The sequence below is a fragment of the Amphiprion ocellaris genome, chromosome 3 (assembly GCF_022539595.1).
Source record: "Amphiprion ocellaris isolate individual 3 ecotype Okinawa chromosome 3, ASM2253959v1, whole genome shotgun sequence".
Classification (NCBI taxonomy): Eukaryota; Metazoa; Chordata; class Actinopteri; family Pomacentridae; genus Amphiprion; species Amphiprion ocellaris.
In genome coordinates, this window is record NC_072768.1 from 9,449,834 (window position 1) to 9,471,113 (window position 21,280).

The 21,280-nt window shown below is 40.8% G+C and overlaps 1 protein-coding gene across 1 annotated transcript in view; it reads left to right on the top strand.

The window, feature by feature from the left end:
• The window catches only part of kcp (kielin cysteine rich BMP regulator), a 28,081-nt gene extending 7,083 nt beyond the window's left edge, over positions 1-20,998 (top strand). Inside the window, exons 6-46 of the mRNA XM_023291234.3 lie at positions 3,181-3,254; positions 3,371-3,464; positions 4,678-4,760; positions 4,846-4,939; positions 5,043-5,122; positions 5,207-5,292; positions 5,398-5,488; positions 7,205-7,304; positions 7,441-7,526; positions 7,830-7,923; positions 8,658-8,807; positions 8,881-8,987; positions 9,064-9,157; positions 9,263-9,436; positions 9,525-9,607; positions 9,706-9,799; positions 10,870-11,052; positions 11,170-11,340; positions 11,476-11,649; positions 11,726-11,808; positions 11,888-11,978; positions 12,058-12,134; positions 12,209-12,382; positions 13,012-13,191; positions 13,316-13,580; positions 14,852-14,940; positions 15,028-15,121; positions 15,193-15,366; positions 15,505-15,587; positions 15,801-15,921; positions 16,009-16,091; positions 16,222-16,321; positions 16,420-16,508; positions 16,990-17,092; positions 17,202-17,344; positions 17,609-17,781; positions 18,883-18,994; positions 19,079-19,180; positions 19,265-19,429; positions 19,531-19,831; positions 20,351-20,998. Of these exons, the coding sequence (XP_023147002.2) occupies positions 3,181-3,254; positions 3,371-3,464; positions 4,678-4,760; positions 4,846-4,939; positions 5,043-5,122; positions 5,207-5,292; positions 5,398-5,488; positions 7,205-7,304; positions 7,441-7,526; positions 7,830-7,923; positions 8,658-8,807; positions 8,881-8,987; positions 9,064-9,157; positions 9,263-9,436; positions 9,525-9,607; positions 9,706-9,799; positions 10,870-11,052; positions 11,170-11,340; positions 11,476-11,649; positions 11,726-11,808; positions 11,888-11,978; positions 12,058-12,134; positions 12,209-12,382; positions 13,012-13,191; positions 13,316-13,580; positions 14,852-14,940; positions 15,028-15,121; positions 15,193-15,366; positions 15,505-15,587; positions 15,801-15,921; positions 16,009-16,091; positions 16,222-16,321; positions 16,420-16,508; positions 16,990-17,092; positions 17,202-17,344; positions 17,609-17,781; positions 18,883-18,994; positions 19,079-19,180; positions 19,265-19,429; positions 19,531-19,831; positions 20,351-20,571 (5,135 nt within the window). The 3' untranslated portion in view covers positions 20,572-20,998. The remainder of the gene's footprint in view (positions 1-3,180; positions 3,255-3,370; positions 3,465-4,677; positions 4,761-4,845; positions 4,940-5,042; positions 5,123-5,206; positions 5,293-5,397; positions 5,489-7,204; positions 7,305-7,440; positions 7,527-7,829; positions 7,924-8,657; positions 8,808-8,880; positions 8,988-9,063; positions 9,158-9,262; positions 9,437-9,524; positions 9,608-9,705; positions 9,800-10,869; positions 11,053-11,169; positions 11,341-11,475; positions 11,650-11,725; positions 11,809-11,887; positions 11,979-12,057; positions 12,135-12,208; positions 12,383-13,011; positions 13,192-13,315; positions 13,581-14,851; positions 14,941-15,027; positions 15,122-15,192; positions 15,367-15,504; positions 15,588-15,800; positions 15,922-16,008; positions 16,092-16,221; positions 16,322-16,419; positions 16,509-16,989; positions 17,093-17,201; positions 17,345-17,608; positions 17,782-18,882; positions 18,995-19,078; positions 19,181-19,264; positions 19,430-19,530; positions 19,832-20,350) is intronic.
• Positions 20,999-21,280: the final 282 nt, after the last annotated feature.

Consider the following 21,280-nt stretch of genomic DNA (forward strand, 5'->3'; position numbering starts at 1 on the left):
GCCCCAACACTGGGCCACACAGGACTGGATGACTTTTGGTCCTGGCAAGAACCTGAATGGCCAGCTGGAGCAGGACCAGGAGGAACCATACAAGCCAGAAAATGTTGATGCTCTTAAGGCAGCTATTCAAAATGGGAACTCTATATGGCTTCCAGTCACACCAGATCACAGGTATCATCATCACAAGAAGAAAGAGCAATAGCCATTCAAAGCCAGACCAGGCATCATTTGAAGTAGATCAAGACCTTGGCATAACCCCTCCTTTTGCTTAATTGCTGCAAAATTTTCTAAAAGTTGATATGGGTTTCTAAATAACTTAAAATGAAGCCTTGCAGTTGCAGATCCATGCAGCAAATTGTTCTCAAGTCATAAAGTTTCAAAGTAACTGAGTCACATGAACATCCAACTGCCAAGTTAAGTAAATAAGAAGAGATTGTTGAAACTGACATATTTTGGGGGAATTTGGAAGTTGAGACATCTCAGCTGGCTTTGAGGGGTTAATGTGACAATATCATGAATAACAAGTTAAATAATTTCCAAATCAGTTTTTAGCATTTCAACCATAGTTATGATCTGCTTTTCTTTGAAACAATGTCTGTAGGTTTTGTTTCAAGCTCCACTGGTTCAGCGGTTGTCCCCTCGGCTCAGCACCTGTCACCTGCCCTGACCTCTGCCAAGATGCCCGTTGCCGTGGTTACCCCGAGGCTGTCTGCCACATGCACAATTGTGGCTCTTGTTTCATAGAGTGGCATGATCCAGCTACTGGAACCCATGTGATATGCCATGACTGGTAAACACTGGACTGAAAAAGAAGTAAAAAAAAAAACAAGTCACAGCCATGGAAGGAGGATGAATCACCAGCTGGTGCTGTTGTGCCTGCATTGTGAGCTCAGACAAACAGGAAGCACTTCATGAGGAGAATAACTTTTGAAAGGACTGCTACTGGAAGTAAATTTGACAAAAATGTTAAAAAAAAAAAAAAAAAAAGACAATATGCTATGAAAAATTTTACCTCAGTCAAAGATGATCCACCACATTTACAGTCCTACAAACTCTGCACAGTTGAATTTATCTCCTCTCCATGGTGTTGATTCATTCAGTATACAAAAAGGCATACACTACATGTGTTCTTTCTTATCCATCATGTAATACTATCGGGATTGTTCAGAACAAATAAGCCAAAAATGTAATGTAATAAGATAAATACCACCAGAGGTCAGTATAAAGACTTTTAAGCCGTTCATTTTTTATCAGTGACAGAGCACGGAAATGTGTCTAATGTGAAGGATATCACTTGTAGTGATGAGATAGAGAATTACTACTAGACTCTGCAGTTCCTGTTAGCTCTATGAAGCGTTTTAGTTGACTGTTTTACTTTAAAGTTTATTGCTTTAGATTCCATCTCACACCTTTTCTATTTGCAGCAGCAACATGTTTTCATGGGGGAAAAAATAATGTTTTCTACCTGTGCTGCACCAGACAATACACAGACAGAGTTAGCAACTAGTTTGTCAAAATGATGAAGCAATTAAGTGCACGAGCCATATTTTTCTGTAGGGAAAAGGAGACGATCAAGACAGACAACAATTACTTCCTTGTGCTTGTCAGCCTTCGCCAACCAGTCAAGGAACAGTTTACATCCCTGTCTGTCCAGACTTCACCTTTGACCTTTCGGATATAAAATGTCATCCCTTCATCAGCTTTTTTCACATTCTGATTTTTAACGTTTGTGTCAAATTTGAAGAAATTCCCTCCATGCATTCAGGAGATATTAAATTCAGAAGAATTAGATGAACATCTGGACAAACAACTCAAAAACAATGAGTGAATACTGGTCCTAATTTGTTAGATAGCCAGAAACAAAACTTTAAAGGAATTATAATGCTTCCATGTCTGGTAGATGTCTAAACATGCAGCTAATACATTCATCAACTTGGTAACTGGATAATTTATCAGTCTTTAAGGAACAGTCCTGTTAGCCTTACATGTTTTTCCTTTTGTATTTGTATTATGATCATTTGCCATACTATACCATGGGTTCTAGAATTTCACATCACATTGTTCTAGTTCGTGCACTTGAGATCACTGTGGAAAACCACGCATCACTGTGCGATGAGACAAATATAGTATGTGGGACTGGCCTCATTAAGCTGCTTCTCTTCTTTCTGACTTTACAAGTTCATTCCAGGTTTCCCACAAAGTTATGTAAACTTTGTTCTGCTCTGCTTGTTGTTCAGATTTTGGGAATTAATGTAATACACATGTGCCCCAGCAGCCCACTGTCCCATTTGTCACCCCACCGAGTGTTCCCTCTGTCACTGTCTCTGCCATTTTTCTCTTAATTGCTTCTGCATGTAGGCTGAAAGACTCCAATGGCACCCAGTTGATACACACTCACAGACTCACACTCCCACACACTTTGATCTCATGCATGCTTGGCTTGCTAGAGGAAATGCCTGTTGGCTGCTGGCACAGTAGGCAGCCTCACTAGTCGCTCTCTCACTCTATGATTATTGCCCTCTCTCACACATAAACACATTGTCTCTGTCCTTCGGTGAGTTGTCATTAAAATAATTATCTGCTGAAATGTCCAAGCTAAGCAAAACTAATATTTGATGAGCACTGTAAACACTTTTGATGAAAAACTGCATTGACTTTGCTCTACAGCATTTGGTACATACTTTATTGTAAGCATTTTTAAAAAAAAATTATATCAGAATAGTTTAGTTAGCCACAGGAATGAGGGAAGTTGTTAGAGTGACGATCTGATCTTTTGTAGGAAATGACTGAGAAAACATTCATCCTGTTCAGTCTTCTTCACCCTGTCTGTCCTGCAGTAAATCTTTGTGTTAATAGACTTGTAAGACCTGCCTTTGGTTGTCATGAAACCTGCAAACACTTCTGGTGATGGTTACAGTCCATAAAATGTGTGCGTGAAAGCAAGCATGTGTGTGTTGCATCAGAGCCAGGCTGTTCTGTCATTACTGGAAAGAGAGCACAGCCAGATGTTCTCCAGTGGTTTACAGAAAAGGTGAGGAAATCCTGTGGAGACAGACAGAGAGGGCCAAGACCAGCGATATTTCCACACTCATCTTCTCTTACTTACATATCAGTGTACATGTCAGCAGCTGAAATTTGCTCAAAAGTGTGTGTGTACTAAAGATTTCTACTCATCTTCAGGGTGCGAGCCGGATGGTACAGTTCACAGTGTGTCCCACAACACTGTAGATGGCTGTCAGACATGTACATGTAAGGTGAGTATTTGAAATATAGCCACAATAATGCGCAGTCTTATATTTATTAATTCTGAACTACGTTTTTCCGGTTCCATCACCATGCTCTCTCGTTTGTTTCTCTTCTCTGGCAACAGGGTGGTCAGAGGGAGTGCTCTCCTCAGCCATGCCCTACACTGGACTGCTTGGTGACGGAGAATGTACCAGGAGACTGCTGCCAGCAATGCAGAGGTAAAGATGCAAAAAAAAAAAAAATGTAACAATGCATATGAAAGAAAACATTATTTAGTTAGTTAAATATGAACTGATAGTATGCATTGATTTTCTTGCACTGTTACGCATGTGGGAGGTGTTCAAAAATATTACTATGGTACAGAATATAATAGGAGTGCATCTGGTGCAGCGCTTCCAAAACTTTTTAGCCCCCAACCCCAGAAATAACAGCACCAGAGACTTGCGACCCCACTATCCCTGCAGATGGTTTAGGCACACAATTGTTGCACATGACTGCACAACAGCTTAATAACTATAATCTTATTATTGTTCTATCGCAATTTATTCTAGACTAATAGCAGAATGTGTCAGTTGTGATCATCTCCTTGTATAAAACATGCTGCTGGGTAAACATATAGCATGTAGCATAGGGTATACTCACAGATTTGAAAATCGTTTGTAATAATTATGACATAAATCTGCTATTTATAACTGTATTTTATTTCTTGAAGTAATCTTGCAACTCCTTATTATCTCCTGAGGGAACTATGGATCTAGAAACTAAGCTGGAATGAGTTATACTTGTTTTTATGATTACCCAGACTCTTTATAAATTACATTTACCTGTTATTTTTATTTACAAATGAGTGTGTTCTGTGTTGTCACATGAATAGTCTACTATTCAAACAGTTTTCCCCTGTAATGTTATTGTGATTTAAACTTACGCATTGACCCGGGCAGCAATGTTCTCCCACACCGTCTCCCTCTCTTTTGCAGCTGCAGGTGTTGCACTTCTTTCTAAAAACGTGTTCAAACTCGCTATATAAGCGCATTAAGATTTCCAATTCAAACGGTGTAGCCCTCCGCTTCCCCGTTGCCATGGTGACTCGTCGAATCGGCGCTCCATTGATACTGGCTTTTCAGAGTTGTGGTGCACGCGTTTAACTCCGGGTGAAACTACTCCAAGTTGATTTAACCAACTCAAATCAGTCGTTGTGAAACCGAAAACTCAGAGTTTCCTATCTCAGAGTAGATCAACTCAGAGTTTGTTGAACCTGCTTCGTGAAACGGACCCCAGGAGACACAAATGTGTCACTGAGCTGAGACTGGAGTAAAACATGCCAATTTATTTCTACTGAAAGACTCGACTGGCTTTCGTGTCTGTTTGAACTTCTGACAGTGTAACACGTGGAAGCACCAGAACTATAAAGTAATCTGAACGTGTTTGCAGGTTGCCACCATTTTGGCGTCAGGTATGATCACAAAGCCACGTGGAGGCCAGCAGAGAATCCTTGTGACGTCTGCCAGTGTTTGGTGAGTTTGTTAGCGACTGTCTGCTTAAATTCCCGCCTACTTTCTCACCTTCACTTCTAATGACGCTCGTCTCTCCTGTCAACAGGAGGGTCGTGTTCGCTGTGAGAGGGAGCGCTGCAACACCCCTTGTGAAAACCCCACCGCTCCTCCACCCAACTCCTGCTGTCCAGTTTGTCAAGGTGGGTTTGTTTCTTGTAACGGTGTGTGTGTGTTTAGTAGACTGAAGAGACACAGTGTGTATATATGTGTGTGTGTGTGTGTGTGTGTGTGTGTGTTTTGTAGGCTGTGGTGTGAAAGGACAGAACTTCCCTGATGGAGCTGTGGTACCTGCTACAGACCGCTGTCAGGAGTGCACATGTGTGGTAGGTGTATTATCGTTTTTTATGTGCATATATAAGTTTAGTACAATTTTATTCTGAAACATATTGGTATTTTTTCTCTCCAAGAAGGGAGATGTGTCTTGTTCACCTCTTCCCTGTCCTCCCGTGCCTTGTCGCAACCCAGTGCATCGTGCTGGAGACTGTTGCCCACGGTAACAAACTTTTAAACCTTATTTTAAATGTTAGAATTTTTCCAACATGTTTTTTTTTTTTTTTAATATAATTTTTACAAATCCATATGCTTTTACAACCTTTAGATGTGAGCAGTGTGAATATGAGTCCACCGTGTACATCAATGGACAGAAGTTCCAATCCAGGACAGACCCCTGCCTCGAATGCCGCTGCACTGTGAGTTAAATCTGGCATAGTTTTTCTTTTTCTTTTTTTGGTTATGTGATGTTCATGGGACCAGACTTATGATGTGTTGGTGAGGTTTTATGACCCCCCCCCCCCCCCCCCCCCCCGGTTAAAGAAAACCTGTCAAAGCCTATTGTACTTTCAGGAGCAAATGGGGCCACGTGTGAAAACTAAGCTGTATTGTTATTCCTGGAAGTGTTTGTCTTTACCTAAACTCAGAGTACATCGATGTATAGAGGCTTCATTGACAATGTAACCGAGTAAGAAAATAAAACATGAAGTCACACAAATAAGAAACATGGATATCACATACAGTATTAGAAGGCAATGCCAATTAGAGCATGTAAGATTTAAAACAAATAAATCAACTAAAACAGGAACATGGGGATTTAAAATAAGATTAAAATTAAGACCTGTATTGCCCTAATGATAAAAATGAAGGCAAAACGTTCCAAAGAAATCTAAGATAAGCAACACCAGACAGAATCTGGAAAGTGATCTAGTCTCATCTGTATGTGATAAGAGCCTACATTTGAAGACATAACAAAACTATGAGCGTAAAAAAAAACACAAAATAAATCAGACTTTGCATCTGTCATGTCTTACAAAGTTTGAGAACCATCCAACTTTATACGCAACTCACATTTACAAGCACTATGGCATAGGAAATCATAATGTAGAGTTATAAACAGTGTCCAAGAGCTTCAGAGTTGCTATTCTATTTCAGTATTTGTGTGAACTGTGATAGAGATCATCGGGCTGGCATTAGCAAATTAATTAGGTTAATCTTCATAATTGACAATACCCTCAGGTCTCAGCCTTATTATGTATTATTGTCAGGTAAAGTAATATTTTATATAGTTTCATATAATGTTTGTAAGGTTTAAGATTATTGTTTTGTAAATTACTCAAGTAAATTCACATTATAAATTCCACTATAGGGTTTTAACCACAATACTTACACTTTATATTATAAAGCACTATGTAGCTATAATTATAACCTCTTGACTCCTGAATTTATGTACAATTATATTAAAAAAAATATTATTTGTGTTTTTGCTTTCCAGCTGATGCTAAATTAAGTAGAGATTGTTAATTTGTCTGTAGCACATAGAATAGATATAATAATAATAATATCAGATATATAATAATTTAGGTCCCACCCTGAACCAAAAGGTTCTGAGGTACGTATTGAATATGCACAAACTGACATTGGGGGAATGCATACCCTATCTCGGCTGCAGTCTGAATAAAAGCTGTATGATGTGAATTTGCAACGATCAACCTTAAGGGGTTAAATGTGCTATTTTAAAACGGTGACTTGACTTGATAATATTTTCTGGCTCTGGTGAAGGTTAAATGTTTAGTTTTAGCTGCATAAAGGATTTCTGCTCATTAAGTGCAACTTGAAATTCATAGTGTATAGTATTTGCCATACAATACAACACTGTGTCGTCAGTATAAAGATTATCATTACAGAGGAGACAATGTCATCTATGTACTGTATAAATGGTGAACAGTTACAGATCCCAGGATTGAGACTTGTAAGATGCCTTTAGCAACTTTCACAAATTCTAAATTAACATTTCTAATAGCCACATGCTGCTGTCTGTCCATGAGGTAGCTCTGACAACATTGTAGCTCATAGATTTCAGTTTTATTTCATTAATGTGACACATTCAATCCCTTCCGGTCTCTATCTGTCAGGCCGGTGAAGTGTCTTGTGAACGCATGGATACATCATGTCCACCACCGCAGTGTAGTCATCCAGCTCAGCGCAAAGGAGAATGTTGCCCCACATGCAACGGTATGTGTAGAAATATATAAATAAAGTTTCCTTCTATTTGGGTCAAGTTTGTTTCCTTGTTGCATGCTGTCTGTCATTTTAACTTGTTGTTCAAAGTCAAGCAAAAACAACCAAGAGTTTTTGTTTGTTCCTGCAGAGTGTGAGTATGACAGGAGGGTGTATGCTGATGGAAAAGTGTTCGTCCCTGCTGGGAGCGGTCCCTGCCTGCAGTGCAGGTGTAAGGCAAGTTGCAAAGCAGTAAACACAAAGCGCTGATTCTTGTTCAAAACATGTTTTCAAAGATGAGCAAACAAAGCAGAGCGTGTGTTTTATGGCTTCTCCCACAAAAGAAGGCTCGACTCTGCATTTATGTATCAAAACAGTCAAAACTGTGTATTTTCTTTTTCAAGGTTTGTAAAGTATAAAGTATGAAAGCACACTTTTTCAAAGCATCTCATGGGGGTACACATATCTTTTAGAAATCTTTTATGCTGCTGCAAACAAACTGTAGTTGCATTCTGTGCCAAATGTGTGTTTCTGTTTTAGGGTGGGAACGTAGCTTGCCGTGATGAGAAGTGCCCACCTGTCCAGTGCTCCAACCCTGTTTCAGACCCACATCACTGCTGTCCAGTCTGCAAAGGTATCAACACAAACTCATATGAGGGTTCTTCAAAAAGCTCTCGGCCTCATGAAGGAAACGTCACAGGAGAAAGATTGTTCTTGCATGATTATTAAGCGTAGTCTCCTGTGACTTCAATGTATTTGGTCCACCGATTGTCAAGCTCTGACTACGTGGGAGAAAATTGGATCTTGAGCCTCCAGAAACAGAACAACATGTACGACTTTATCATCACTCTGAAAATGGCGATGACACAGGTGGGACTTTAGAAGTTCAAATCCACATTTGGCTGTTTTTGCCACCTGTGATTTTTAGGAAGAAATGATGACAAAACTGTACGTTTTTACGGACAGTGATAGAATCAGAAGGCCTTTAATGCCAAGTGAGCTCGCACACACAAGGAATCTGACGTGGTGAATGGAGTTAGGGTATTCAGCAACAACAACAAGACAGTAAGTGAATAAATTTAGAAATCTAAATCTGAGAAATTCAAAAATAAAAATACCATATATATATTTAAGGCTTTGTAGTGTAGAGTTACGCCCCCTGTTTCCATGTGAGGCTGCGAACTTTTTGAAGTCCCCCCCCAGACACACACACACACACACACACACACACACACACACACACACACACACACACACACACACACACACACACACACACACACACACACACACACACACACACACACACAGGTGCAGCTCATCGGTGCATATTGTATGAAATATGAAAGCCCTCCTATGTCATTGCAGCGTGTGTTGTAGAGGGGGTTGAATATGAAGAAGGCTCCCACTGGCGCCCTGACGGTCCCTGTTCCAGCTGCACCTGTGTGAACGGAGAAACCATATGTTCACAGACCCGCTGCCCCCCCACCAACTGTCAGCATCCCACCAAGACTACTGGTAAGACTGTGTGAGTGTACAGATGTGCAATTTGTGTACAGATGACTGTAGCTTGTTTCTTTCTGTTCCTTAGGCTCCTGTTGTGCCGAGTGTGAAAGCTGCACTTACAACCATCGGATCTATACCAACGGCCAGAGCTTTACAACCCCTGACCAGCCCTGCCACGTCTGCTCCTGTCAGGTGAGCGTGTCTGTCTTCACGAACACATTACGTCCCGCCCTCACACCTGCTGACACAACTTCGCCTTTCCCCTCAGCATGGCAGTGTTCAGTGTCAGAGACGACCTTGTCCTGCGCTCAACTGCACCAACTCCCACACCCCACCTGGAGAGTGCTGCCCCAGGTGTCCAGGTACCCAAACTCCAATCACTGTTCATGTGTCGACATTGTGTTGCTTATGTATGTTTGTGTGATCTTAAGGAGGCTACTCTAATGCGTGTTTTCAATTATCGCCAGACTGCAACTTCGAAAACCGTGTGTTTGTGAATGGAGAGGCTTTTCCCAATCCCGTGCGTAGGTGTGAGGAGTGTAGGTGTGAGAGCGGAAGGATTGACTGCCATCAACTGCAATGTCCTCAGCCTCGCTGTAATGCACCTTTACCTGGAACATGCTGTCAGAACAACTGCAACGGTGAGAATGTATAAATCTGCAGTCAGGAATGTGATGACGTTTAAGAAGTTACAATCACACAGCTACACAATATCCCTGCACTTATCAGGCTGCAGCTACGCGGGGAAGGAGTATCCCAATGGACAGGAGTTTCCTCATCCTACTGACCCGTGCAGGACATGCACCTGCCTAGTAAGACCACTCAGACCTAATCTGTCTAACTCTGTGTAGATCAGCTGTGGTGTTCTTGGCACAGGTTTTCATTTCTATGTGTGTCTTGTTTGTTATAGAATGGGAATGTCCAGTGTTTGATGAAGAGATGTCCACCAACACCATGCTCCAAGCCTAATGTGGTGCAGGGAGACTGCTGCCCCCAGTGTCCTGGTAAGGATGTGCAACAAAAGAATAGTAAAACTCTGAGGGTTGAGCTCAGTAGAATAAATATCAATAAATGGGTCAATATATAATTGAGGGACTTTTGAAGTCCATGGGCTATATCTTGCATACATTTTTATTAAAAGTAAAACAAATAGCAATGTTTTATTTATGTTCATGATGATCATGTCTTTACAAATTCCATAGTTATTACAATCACTTGTTAACAAGAAAAAGACTGGATATCACTAAAATGTCAACTAACCGTCCGAATTTAACAACAACCACATTCTAATTTGCTAAAAAATAATAAAATGAGCTGATTCAAAAATTGTTTGACTGTGTTCTTTTTATTAAGTTGAGATAATCATGACAGATATTTCGTTTTTGGCAATATATCAAAAAATCTAATTGTATCTGTGTCTGAGAAATCACTTTGAATTTAGTTACCCATTACAAAAACACCTCTCAAGGAAGTGTGTTAATTCCTGACAAGACTCCAAGGCTTTCTTAGTTATTTAATATAAAGTAGTGTGAGTCACATGTGGCTTTATTGCATGTCAACAGGTTTACTACAATATCTTTATAAACAACTTTCAATTCCAATTGTATATATAGTTTTTAGAAGATTTTTTCTCTAAAAATGACGTGGTGTTTGGTTTTAGGTGGCCATGTTGATTTTAGGCCTGAAAACAGCAAAAATGTCAACTATGATACCTGTCAACTATGTTACAAAGAGTCCCGCAATTATATATTGACCCAAATGCTGTTAAAGAATCATACACAACAACTTTCATCCTCACTCAAGAACCTGACAATCAAGAATACATATATTTTTCTTTTTAATTATGAATACTTTCCATTATCGAAAACAGCAAACTTCACATTCCTCAGGCTTCTTCAGTGATTTGCAGTTTGGCCCTTTCATTAACTTTATTTGATGTAGCATTAATTAGTAACATCTTTTGGTATTTTCTTTGTTTCTTGGCTCATGACAGCACATTGTCAGTCACAGCATGGACTAAAAAGTTGAAATGTGCATTCTTTTTGTTGATTCTTTTCCACTGTTGTTCCTACAGCTCGTCCATCAGACTGTGTATATGAGCAAAGATCCTATAGACACACAGAACGTTTCTACCACCCGTCGGACAGCTGTCAATCATGTGGCTGCAACAACGGGACGGTTCACTGTCAGCGGAGGCCCTGCTCCTTCGCTCGATGTTCTCACCCCATCACACAAGACTGCTGCCGGACCTGCGAAGGTACACGTTCATACGTCTAAGCACCACAACTTAAAGACAAAGAGATTTTGATATTGGATGCTGTTGTTAATTCAGTCCACACATGTATTCTCAAGATTCTCCATGACTGTGTTTCAGGTTGCTTATATGAGGGTCGAGAGCGAGCTAATGGGGAGACGTGGGACGTCCCATCAGACCCGTGTGCTGTGTGTGTTTGTCGTGAGGGTTCCGTCCAGTGTGAGAGGAAACGCTGTCCACCCTCCAACTGCAACCACCCAGTCCAGAGACAGTGCTGCATGTCCTGTGATGGTCAGAAAAAACTAACAGCAATTTCCTTCCAGAAGCATCTTCCCTGTTGCTGTCACTGACCTCACTGTGAAGACTTTTTAATCATGTTTTTCTAGATAAAAATCAGTCTCTTAGTGTTTTTTTTTCTCTGTGCAGGCTGCATGTTTGATGGTAAAGAATATCATGACGGCACTGAGTTTGCTGATAACAAAGACCCCTGTAGTGTTTGTTACTGTTACGGAGGAGACGTCACCTGCACCAAGATGCCCTGCAATGGAGACTGCAGCCACCCTTACAAACCACCCAGGCAGTGCTGTGGAGAATGTGAACGTGCGTATAGTCAAAATCTATTCTGATTTTTGAGAGCTCATAATAAAGTTAAAATAAACCTGTCTTCATTTATCAGGCTGTTCCTATAATGGTGTCGTCCTCGTCAGTGGACAGTCCATCCCTGACCCAGGAAACCCCTGCTCTCAATGTACCTGCCAGGTAGCATCAACACGTATAGCCTATGCATTCATGCTGGTTGTTTGTTTTGGACAACACTTGGAACTTTTTTCCCTTACAGAGCGGTTCAGTGCGATGCGTAAGGAAGCAGTGTCCACCAGCTCCTTGCCCTCATCCCACCGCCAACCAGTGTGGCTGCCCCGTCTGTGATGGTATCCAGCTTACAACATAACACAGCTCATGTTACATATAGTCAGTAAGTCTAAGTAATGAGCTTCACTGTGTGTGTAGGTTGCCAGTTCCAAGGTGTGACTTATGTTGACGGACAGATGCTTCCCGGAGGAGCATGCCAGGACTGCACATGCTCAGTGAGTGCATTAGTTAGACTTGCTGCATTCTCCCAGCTGCTGTGCGTCTTCACTATCTACAACCTTTTTTACAGAGAGGTGAGGTGGTTTGTGAACAGAGAAGATGCCCGGCGGTTTCGTGCTCACATCCAGCTCTGGATGGCTGTGCATGTGGAGTGTGTGACAGATGTAGCTTTCACGGACGAGACTGTTACAATGGAGAGCGATTCCCACATCCTTCAGACCGCTGCCAGCAATGCTCCTGTCTGGTACTTTGATGCACATACAGTATTTTCATCTGTACTCACTGTAGATTTGACCTTACTGTTTGTGGAGCATGTCAACCACACTGGATGACAGATAAATCATTTTTTTACTAAAAAATATGAGGTTACAAGTTTATATTAAAGAAACAATTCAACAAAATTAGTTGTTTGAGTATCAAATACCTGCCCCTTGTAGGACGGAAAAGTTTGCAGCTTGATTCTTAACAGAGGATGGCAACTGTAATTACAAAGGATTCCGATGGAAACCAGGAAAATTAAAATGTGTCAAAATGTGTAAAAACACCTGACCTGCAGCATAACCTGTCTTTTCCACTGTTAAACCAGTTGTTTGGTGTGTTGCAAACATTAATTGTATTACCAAGAAACTGCTAAAAACCATAGTTTTGGTGAAATTTTAGAGCTGTGATGAAATGACAGCACAGAATGCCAGTAGTATATTTGCAGAGACATTCATCTTTTATGCACATAGGCAATAACTGAGACTCAAATAATAGCTTTTCAGGGCTCTGCTTTACTTTAATCCCACCACCCCAGCCTTGCCGTCATTCTTCCACCCTCAAATGTATATTAGAAATCATTTTTTTTAAAAGGCAGTGTGTTTGTGTGTACAGAATGGTGGCGTTGTGTGTTCCCATGTGCGTTGTCCAAACCCTGTCTGTGGGCGTCCAGTGACCCCTCCAGGGGAGTGCTGCCCTGTATGCACAGGGATGTGTTTGTATCAGGGTAGAGAGTATCAGTCGGGCTCCACCTTCACGTCGCCCTCTGATCCCTGCTCTTCATGCTCCTGTCTGGTCAGTCAAGTCTTACTCAATGAAAAATAATAATAATATAACGGAAAACTACCAACTGATGTATTAAATCCTTCATTTATTTCTCTATTTCCACCTGTTCCTCCATCCTCTTCTCTCCCATCAGAACGAGGTGGTGAACTGTCAGAGGAGGCCTTGTCCAGTCCAGTGCTCACATCCCGTCCCTTCAGATTCCTGCTGTCCGGTCTGTAACTCCTGTCTGTATGAAGGAGTTGTACATTCTCAAGGTCAAACCTTCACGCCGTCATCCAACCCCTGTCAACGCTGCACCTGTGTCAGAGGCACTGCTACCTGTGTGCCCCATGTTTGCCCGCCAACGCCCTGCGCTCGACCTGTTGTCAGGCCGGGACAGTGCTGTCCCGAGTGCCCTGGTACTTCTTGAACTTTTTGCATAAATAATAAGTGTGGCTTACAGAGTTCTACGAATTTCTGTGATGTGATTAACCCAGAAATTACTGCAGCAGATTTTTGATCACAGTTCTTAATCCTCTCAATTCCAAAGTCTGTTGGCAGGTTTGAAAGGAATGATTCATTTTTAAAATTGTCAAAAAGACACTATTTATCAGAATCAGAAATTGTAAAAAGTGAAATTTCCCAATGGCCCTTGAACTACTCACCAATAATATACCATTTTATCAGAAAATATAACCAGATCTAAGCTTAAAATTGTGATAGTTCATCAAAATCACATAATTTTACGTGTCTTCTTTTTAAAAAATGGCAAAAATAATGATAATAATCACAATAATTTGCGCTGTCTAGATTCTGTTAAAAAAAATTTAAAATCTGTGCTCAGTGCAACCATGACTTACCTGCAACCAACAGTCAGGTGACAAAAATTCAAAAACTTTTCAACTGAACTGCAGACTGTTTGTACAGAGCAGTTTTATAATATAAATATTGAAAGAAATTAAACCTGTTTTTTATGATTTATGAGATTATATCTGTGTCATACTGCATAGAAGACATTTTTGAGTTGTGCCTTCTTCTAGCTATGGTTGTGCTTGTTTCCTCAGAGGTACAGACTTTATATTGTAGTGAAAAATGAGTCCATACTGAATAAAAATCTAACAGGAGCAAAAAACACCCAGAAACTGTTTGGGTTATAGAGAGTTAATATAAATTTGTCCTATGTCTCCAATAAAACCAAGAAGTTTACAGTTTTTGTGCATGAGACAGAAAGGTTAGTAGAGCTCTTATGCTTTTGGGCATTTTATATCCTCTAAATATGCTCCAACTATATGCAGTAAATCATGCAGCAAGTACCAAGCCTCCCATTCTATTACAATTATCAGTGACTGTGCAGCAAATTTTAAAAATGCAGATGAACAATTCAAGACGGTAAGATGTAGCTCTATATTTATTCACTACTTTCATGCTCACCGTTAATCAGAAAAATGCCAAGAAAACAAAATAATAATCATAATGATAAATAATTATTTGAGTTCCTTCATCTTTTCTGCTCTAAAAGAATTTATATATTATCATATATCAAATAGCAAAACCAAAAATTCTTATCTGCAAGACTGATTTAAATCTTGGTACTAATCACATTATTTACAAGGAGCAAAGAAAGCCATTTTAAATTCACTCTTTGTCCTCTTCTGTCATCTGTCTGTCTTTGTTTCTTGTCTGTCTCTAGTCTCAGGGTGCATGCTGGATGGACAGGAGTTCCGTGACGGACAGTCGTGGGCCATGAGTCCAAACCACTGCTCCACCTGCACCTGCCAGGTCAGACTTTGTAAATCTTGCCTGTAAACCTTCTTTGTCTCTGCATACTTGCCCCCTACCTTATGTTCTATCTATTCCATCTTGCAGACAGGTGAGGTGCACTGTGCATCTCCCGACTGTCCCAAGCTGTCCTGTATGCATCAGGTGACTGATCCAGGCACCTGCTGTCCTCGCTGTAGAGGTAAAATACACCGTTAGAAAATTACAATCACAGAGGAAACAGGTTGTCAGTGGTTGACTTTTCCTTCTCAGGTTGTATTTATGGAGGAGAGGAGCATGCAGAGGGCAGCAGCTGGTTTGCAGACTCCACTCCCTGTATGAACTGCATGTGTGTGGACGGAGTGACCACTTGCTCTGAAGTACGCTGCCTGTCTCCGTGCATCAACTTCATCAATGTGCCTGGGGAGTGCTGCCCAGTGTGTGCTGGTAAGCAAGTCTACGTAATGTTCCCCGAGGCCTCTCCTCGTTATTAAAGGTTCTAAAACTGTCAGTTTTATATTGGTTTTATATATTTACAGCCTTTCCTTGTCATGTGTGGTAATCATATATGCTATTTTTGTGTAGATTGTGTTTTTGAGGGCAGAGTGTACAGCCCAGGAGACAGTTTCCATCCAGCTGATGACCCCTGTCAGATCTGCACATGTGAGGTATGACATTAAAACCAGGTCCCTGAAAATGATCTAATAGTGGTGATAGGTGACTGATATTTAATGTTATGTTTAGTTATGTTTTTAATGCCTTTTTTTTCTAAAAGTTATGATTTTCAATGTAAAATTTATCTTAATATATAAAACATGAGACAAAGTTCCTGCGTAATGCAATAGTAGTAGTAGTTGTAATCCAGTCTGTTCTTATCTCAGGTGATGCCGGACGGAGAACAGCACCTGAAGTGTTACCGAAAGCAGTGTCCCAGTTTGGTTGACTGTCCTAAGAGCAACATCTTGTTCTCTGGACCAGACTCCTGCTGTCCCGTCTGTGCACGTCAGTACTGAACTGCACTTATGCTGTGTATTATCTCTGCACTCTCACTGAGCTCTGTGACATTTGTGTGCATGTGTTTATGTTTAGAGCCTCTGAGTAACTGTACTGCAAGGCTGATCGGCAATGAAGTGCTGGCAACAGATGACCCCTGTTTTACCTGCCAGTGCAAGGTAAAATAGCAAGAACACCTCAGGAATATTGTTCAGAACATTCATTAATTACTTATTTGTTTACTGCTGAATTGTTGGTCCACTACGTAACTCCCTGCAATGATACTGTTTCTCTGTCTGTCTAACTCAGGATCTGACCTGGACCTGCTTACACCAGAACTGCCCTCCGCTCTCTTGCCCTCCTAATGAACAATTCACCCCTCCAGACGGCTGCTGTCCCGTTTGTAAACGTGAGATTTGACACCATAAATAATCACATCACAACCTACAATGTGACCCAACGGCACTTGCATTTAATAAATATCAATAATTACGATGTCTCTTGCAGATTGTGTGATTGAGAGTCAGAACCAGCGTATGATCAACGGCACCAGCTGGACAGACAGCGATGATGATTGTATCACCTGCACCTGTAAGGTGAGTCAGACAGAAATACACTGATCATTATGGCATTTTTACCAATAATTATTTTGCTTCACAACATAATATGGTAGATCAACACAAGTAAAGGATTTCGATCCGTATGAGTGTGAATAAACCAGCAGAAAAAGGTTTTAATGATGCTATTCTAACTTATTTAAGCTCTAAGGACAATTATATGATTTTAAACTCATTTTTAAAGCTCAAGACATAGTGTAGAGTGAAGCAGAAGTGAAATAACAGGACCTCAGCTATCTTAGCATGGCTGCAGCTTGATGATGTAGATCAGAACCTGATTGGTGAGGTGTCTTTGTTAAGGAAAATATTGAAATTACTCTTAAATAAAAGCACAACAGTAAGACCTAATAAAAGAAAACAGATTTCCTAAACTAGACCTGAGATTGTTGATAGACTTTGTATCTATTCAGATCTTCTACCTCTTAAATAATCCTATTTTTTTGTCTGGATGCTTCCTCAGTTGGGCTACATTGAATGCAGCATTGAAGAGTGTCCACCTGCGGTTTGTCTCAGTGGCCAAAAACAAGTGAAGCCTCCTGGGAAATGCTGCCCTGAATGTCAAGGTATCACAGTCAGCAGATGAAATGAGCTGCCACAGCTGTAGTCCTAACTGAAAGTCTTGTCTAACATGTTTAATTTGTGTGTGTGTGTGTGTGTGTGTGTGTGTTGTAGACTCGGAGGCGTCGTGCCTGTACCAGGGGACAGTGTATCACTCTAATGAACAGTGGGAGGTGGATGAGTGTACCAGCTGTACATGTGTGTCTGGAGACGTACACTGCCGCAGTGAACGCTGCCCTCCCCTCACCTGTGCAACAGTCAGTTCAACAAGCACACACACTGGCTTTCTCTGTGTTTCATCATAGTCTGAAATGTTCCCATGATGCCTCACTGTTCTAACCCCTCAGTCTGTAGAGAATCAGACATTTCTCATCAATGTTTACGCTGAGGCTGGTTCCTCAAAGATAATACCTACACTGCAGATATGTATGCATTTAACTTACACTGAGTCTCTTGAGTTATTTGTAGTTACACAGTCAGTGTAATACAGTTTGTGTGTGTGTGTGTGTGTTTGCGGTCAGGATGAGATGCCAGCAGTCTTCCCAGGTTTGTGTTGTCCCCACTGTCTTCCTCGTCCAGCCACCTGCATTGCCTTTGGCGACCCTCATTACCGAACCTTCGATGGCCGCATGCTGCACTTCCAGGGGACGTGCACGTACATCCTGGCTCAGGACTGCGAAGGAGGTGACTTCAGGTGAGTGGGTCACCATGGTAATCCAAGCAAGTGTTACATGGAAATGGATGATCAGTGCACTACTTTTCTAATCGCTGTTTTGTTCTTCTGAAATATTAAGAAAATATATCACCTCTTCCTTCTCTCTTAAAATCCTTCAAAATAAAGGATCTAACAAGGAAAAAATCCACATGCCAGTTCAACTACTACCAACTTATGTAACTTTTAAGAGTGTATGGTCCTTTTTAGAATAGAATAGAATAGAATAGAATAGGTCTTTATTGTCACTGTTACAAAAAAAACTATGAAAATATGTTTAGTGCTCTCCGTGTAGCTGCAATAAAAATAAACTCCATAAAGCAATATGAACAAAGACTGAAAATATATACAACTGAAATATAAGAGCAGGTATACAGTGTGGAAACAGTTTGTGGTTAGAGACCTGCTCTACACCTGATAATTGCACATAGTATGAATACATTGAAACATGAATATTGCACTTGGCATGTCATATTGTCATTCAGAGGGGAGGGAGAAGACATTTGACAGCTTGGGGATAAAAGCTGTTTTTGAGTCTGTCGGTTTTGGCTCTAAGTGTCCTGTAACGTCTGCCTGAGAGGAGGGAGGAGAAAAGAGAGTGTTCTGGGTGTGTCTCTGAAGTCTTCCGGTGTAAATGTCTCTAAGTGGGGGTAGTGTGGTCCCAATCAAACGCTCTGCTGCTCTTACATCCAATTATGGATATTGAACAGATGCTGACAAATCTGCGCAAAATGAATTGGATGTAAAATGACCTTTTGTATCGTCTTTCCCTTTTAAATAAGATACGTCCATTTATGACGCCACAACAGTTCATGTTTGAGGTCCTAATGTGCCACTTTTCAGCATGTTAGAAATGAAACCTTCAGGTTTTGTGGCTCGTCCATTAACCAGAAAGCAACCAGTTTTGTGTTGGTCAAAACAGAATCCGAATTTTTTGGATCAATTCTAAGATGATTTTATTGTTTCGTGTGCAAACATTCAGTATTTATGTGACTTTTAAAGAGTTTTTGTTTTTTATTTAAAAAAGTGTCTAAAAAGTTAAAAGAACAAATAATGCTCAATGACTGCTCTTTGTTTGTATAGTATTCATGCTACAAATGATGATCGTGGACGTAAAGGAGTGTCCTGGACTAAAGAGGTGACCGTGTTTGTAGGAGACGTCACAGTGCAGCTGCTGCAGGACTGGCTTGTGAAGGTTTGTATGCAAATACTACAAATGATTTTATACTGTAGTCATTTTTGTGCTACACACCCACTCAGCCTCTTTTTCACTCTTCAGGTGAACAACGAAGTTGTCACTTTGCCGTTCCTCAGAGAACCACACATCTATATCGAACGGCAAACCAACACTATTTTACTCAACACTAACATTGGGATGAAGGTACAGTTTACTTTTTGCCTTTTAAAGTTTTCACAATATAGACAATTTTTGAACACACTAATACATGAACTGGTCCACCCGTAGGTGCTTTGGAGTCCTCGTTCACATGTGGAAGTGAGCGTTCCAGGCTCCTATAAGGGCCAGACATGTGGTCTTTGTGGAAACTTCAATAACTACTACCAGGATGACCTCCGAATGCCCAGTGGACGACTCGGCCTGTCAGAGTCTGAATTTGGCAACAGCTGGAGGGTAAAATAAATGCACAGAAGTAATAAAGTAGACAAATAAAATATAAAATACAAAGACAAATAGTTTGACAGCATTCAAAAGAGATAACTCTGTCATTTAAGGTCAAAAATAGCAGCCACTCCTTGTCATCCTGCCGTCCCGGTGAGGATGTGGACCCCTGTAAGGACGCAGGTTACCAGGCCAAGAAGGCGGCCAACAATCGCTGTAAAATCCTGAAGTCTGCTGCCTTTAAGGCCTGTCATCGTGTGGTGCCTCCTGAACCGTGGTACGGAGCTTGTGTGTATGACCTCTGTGCTTGTGGATCCAAAGCTGATGAGTGTCTGTGTGACACTCTGGAGGCCTATGCCAGCCAGTGCAGACAGGCTGGAGTCATCCTGAAGTGGAGAAGCACATCACTGTGTGGTGAGTGAAACGTACAGCATGAAGGCCTTGCGGACATTATTGAAGTACACTATATAGTAGATGCGGAGTTTTTCTACACTGCTTTTGGTGCTTTTATTTAAAACTAACTTTAATTGTGGCTTTTTTGTCAGAAATATGCAATATAATCATGAAAACCAACTTGATTTAATTATTCTAGGGCTTTGAACATCTAATATCTCACTGTGATTCAATAAGAAAGATAGGAGGTGTCCATATTATGTCTGTGAGCTCCTGCAGTAAAATATATTGTTATAATAGTAATGTTTTTTTACTTCTAGATCTCAGCACTACTACTGAGTGATGTTTCATAGTGCTACATGTACACTAGAACTAAAAGGTCACTCCTCCCTTGTAAAATGTGACCTTCTTGTTATCAGCCCCCTGCTAACTCCTACTTGGCATCAGTAAATGTCAGCATAAGGCAAACCCTTGAGGTTACAGCAGTCAGTGTTTTCAGTGTCCATCTCATTGTTCTTTCTTTGCTCCTGTCTTCCACAGCTGTTGGGTGTCCGGTGGAGAGGGGCTTCGTGTTTGACGAGTGCGGCCCTCCGTGTCCTGTGACCTGCTTCAACGTCGACGTACCGCTCGGGGTGATCGAGAGCCACTGCTTCAAGCCCTGCGTCCCGGGCTGCCAGTGTCCCGCCGGTCTGGTTCTGCACAACAGCTACTGCATACAGCCAGAGAAGTGCCCCAAGATCATTCACGGCAACTCTACATGATGCTTGAACTACTCAGTGAACAAGTGAACCCTCGCTTAGTCACACATACATGCACTGCCACCTCTGCATCAGCCCCCTGTTACTGCATAGCAAGATTGAAAATGGAAAAATATCCAGACAAACGTCCAAAACCTGTGCATTCTACATATCGACTCAAATCAAATACTGCATTTTTGTGTTATTATGAATATTATTGTATTTAGCACTGAGTATTTATACAACACTAGGGTTTGTCATTTTACATGTTCATTGGTGCTATCTCTATTTGAATTTACACATTTATGAGATTAAAAAAAAAGCTTTTTTTTCATTGCGCTGATTAAATTTCATCACTGTGCACTGTCTGACTGTATATAGAGTAAGTCACATAATCTCAGGTACTCCTCTTTTCCTTCTCCATTTTACAAATAAAGCAAACTGTCACTAATATTTGTGTGTTTTAATTTTCTGTACAAAGACAGAGAAACCATTCATTATGATCTTGGTAACATTTATTTCTAAAAGAAGATATCAGTTAAATAGGGCAGAAATAGTGTTGAATTGCCAAAAGTTACACCAGGTCAGCTGAACATGCAAATAGATGAAATAACCTTAAATTATAGCATAAAATAGTAAATATTAAGGAAAAATTTTTACTTGAGCTTCAATATTTTGCTTCTTTAAGGGCCATTGCACTCAACAACTGATTATAAATCAAACTAAAAGAATA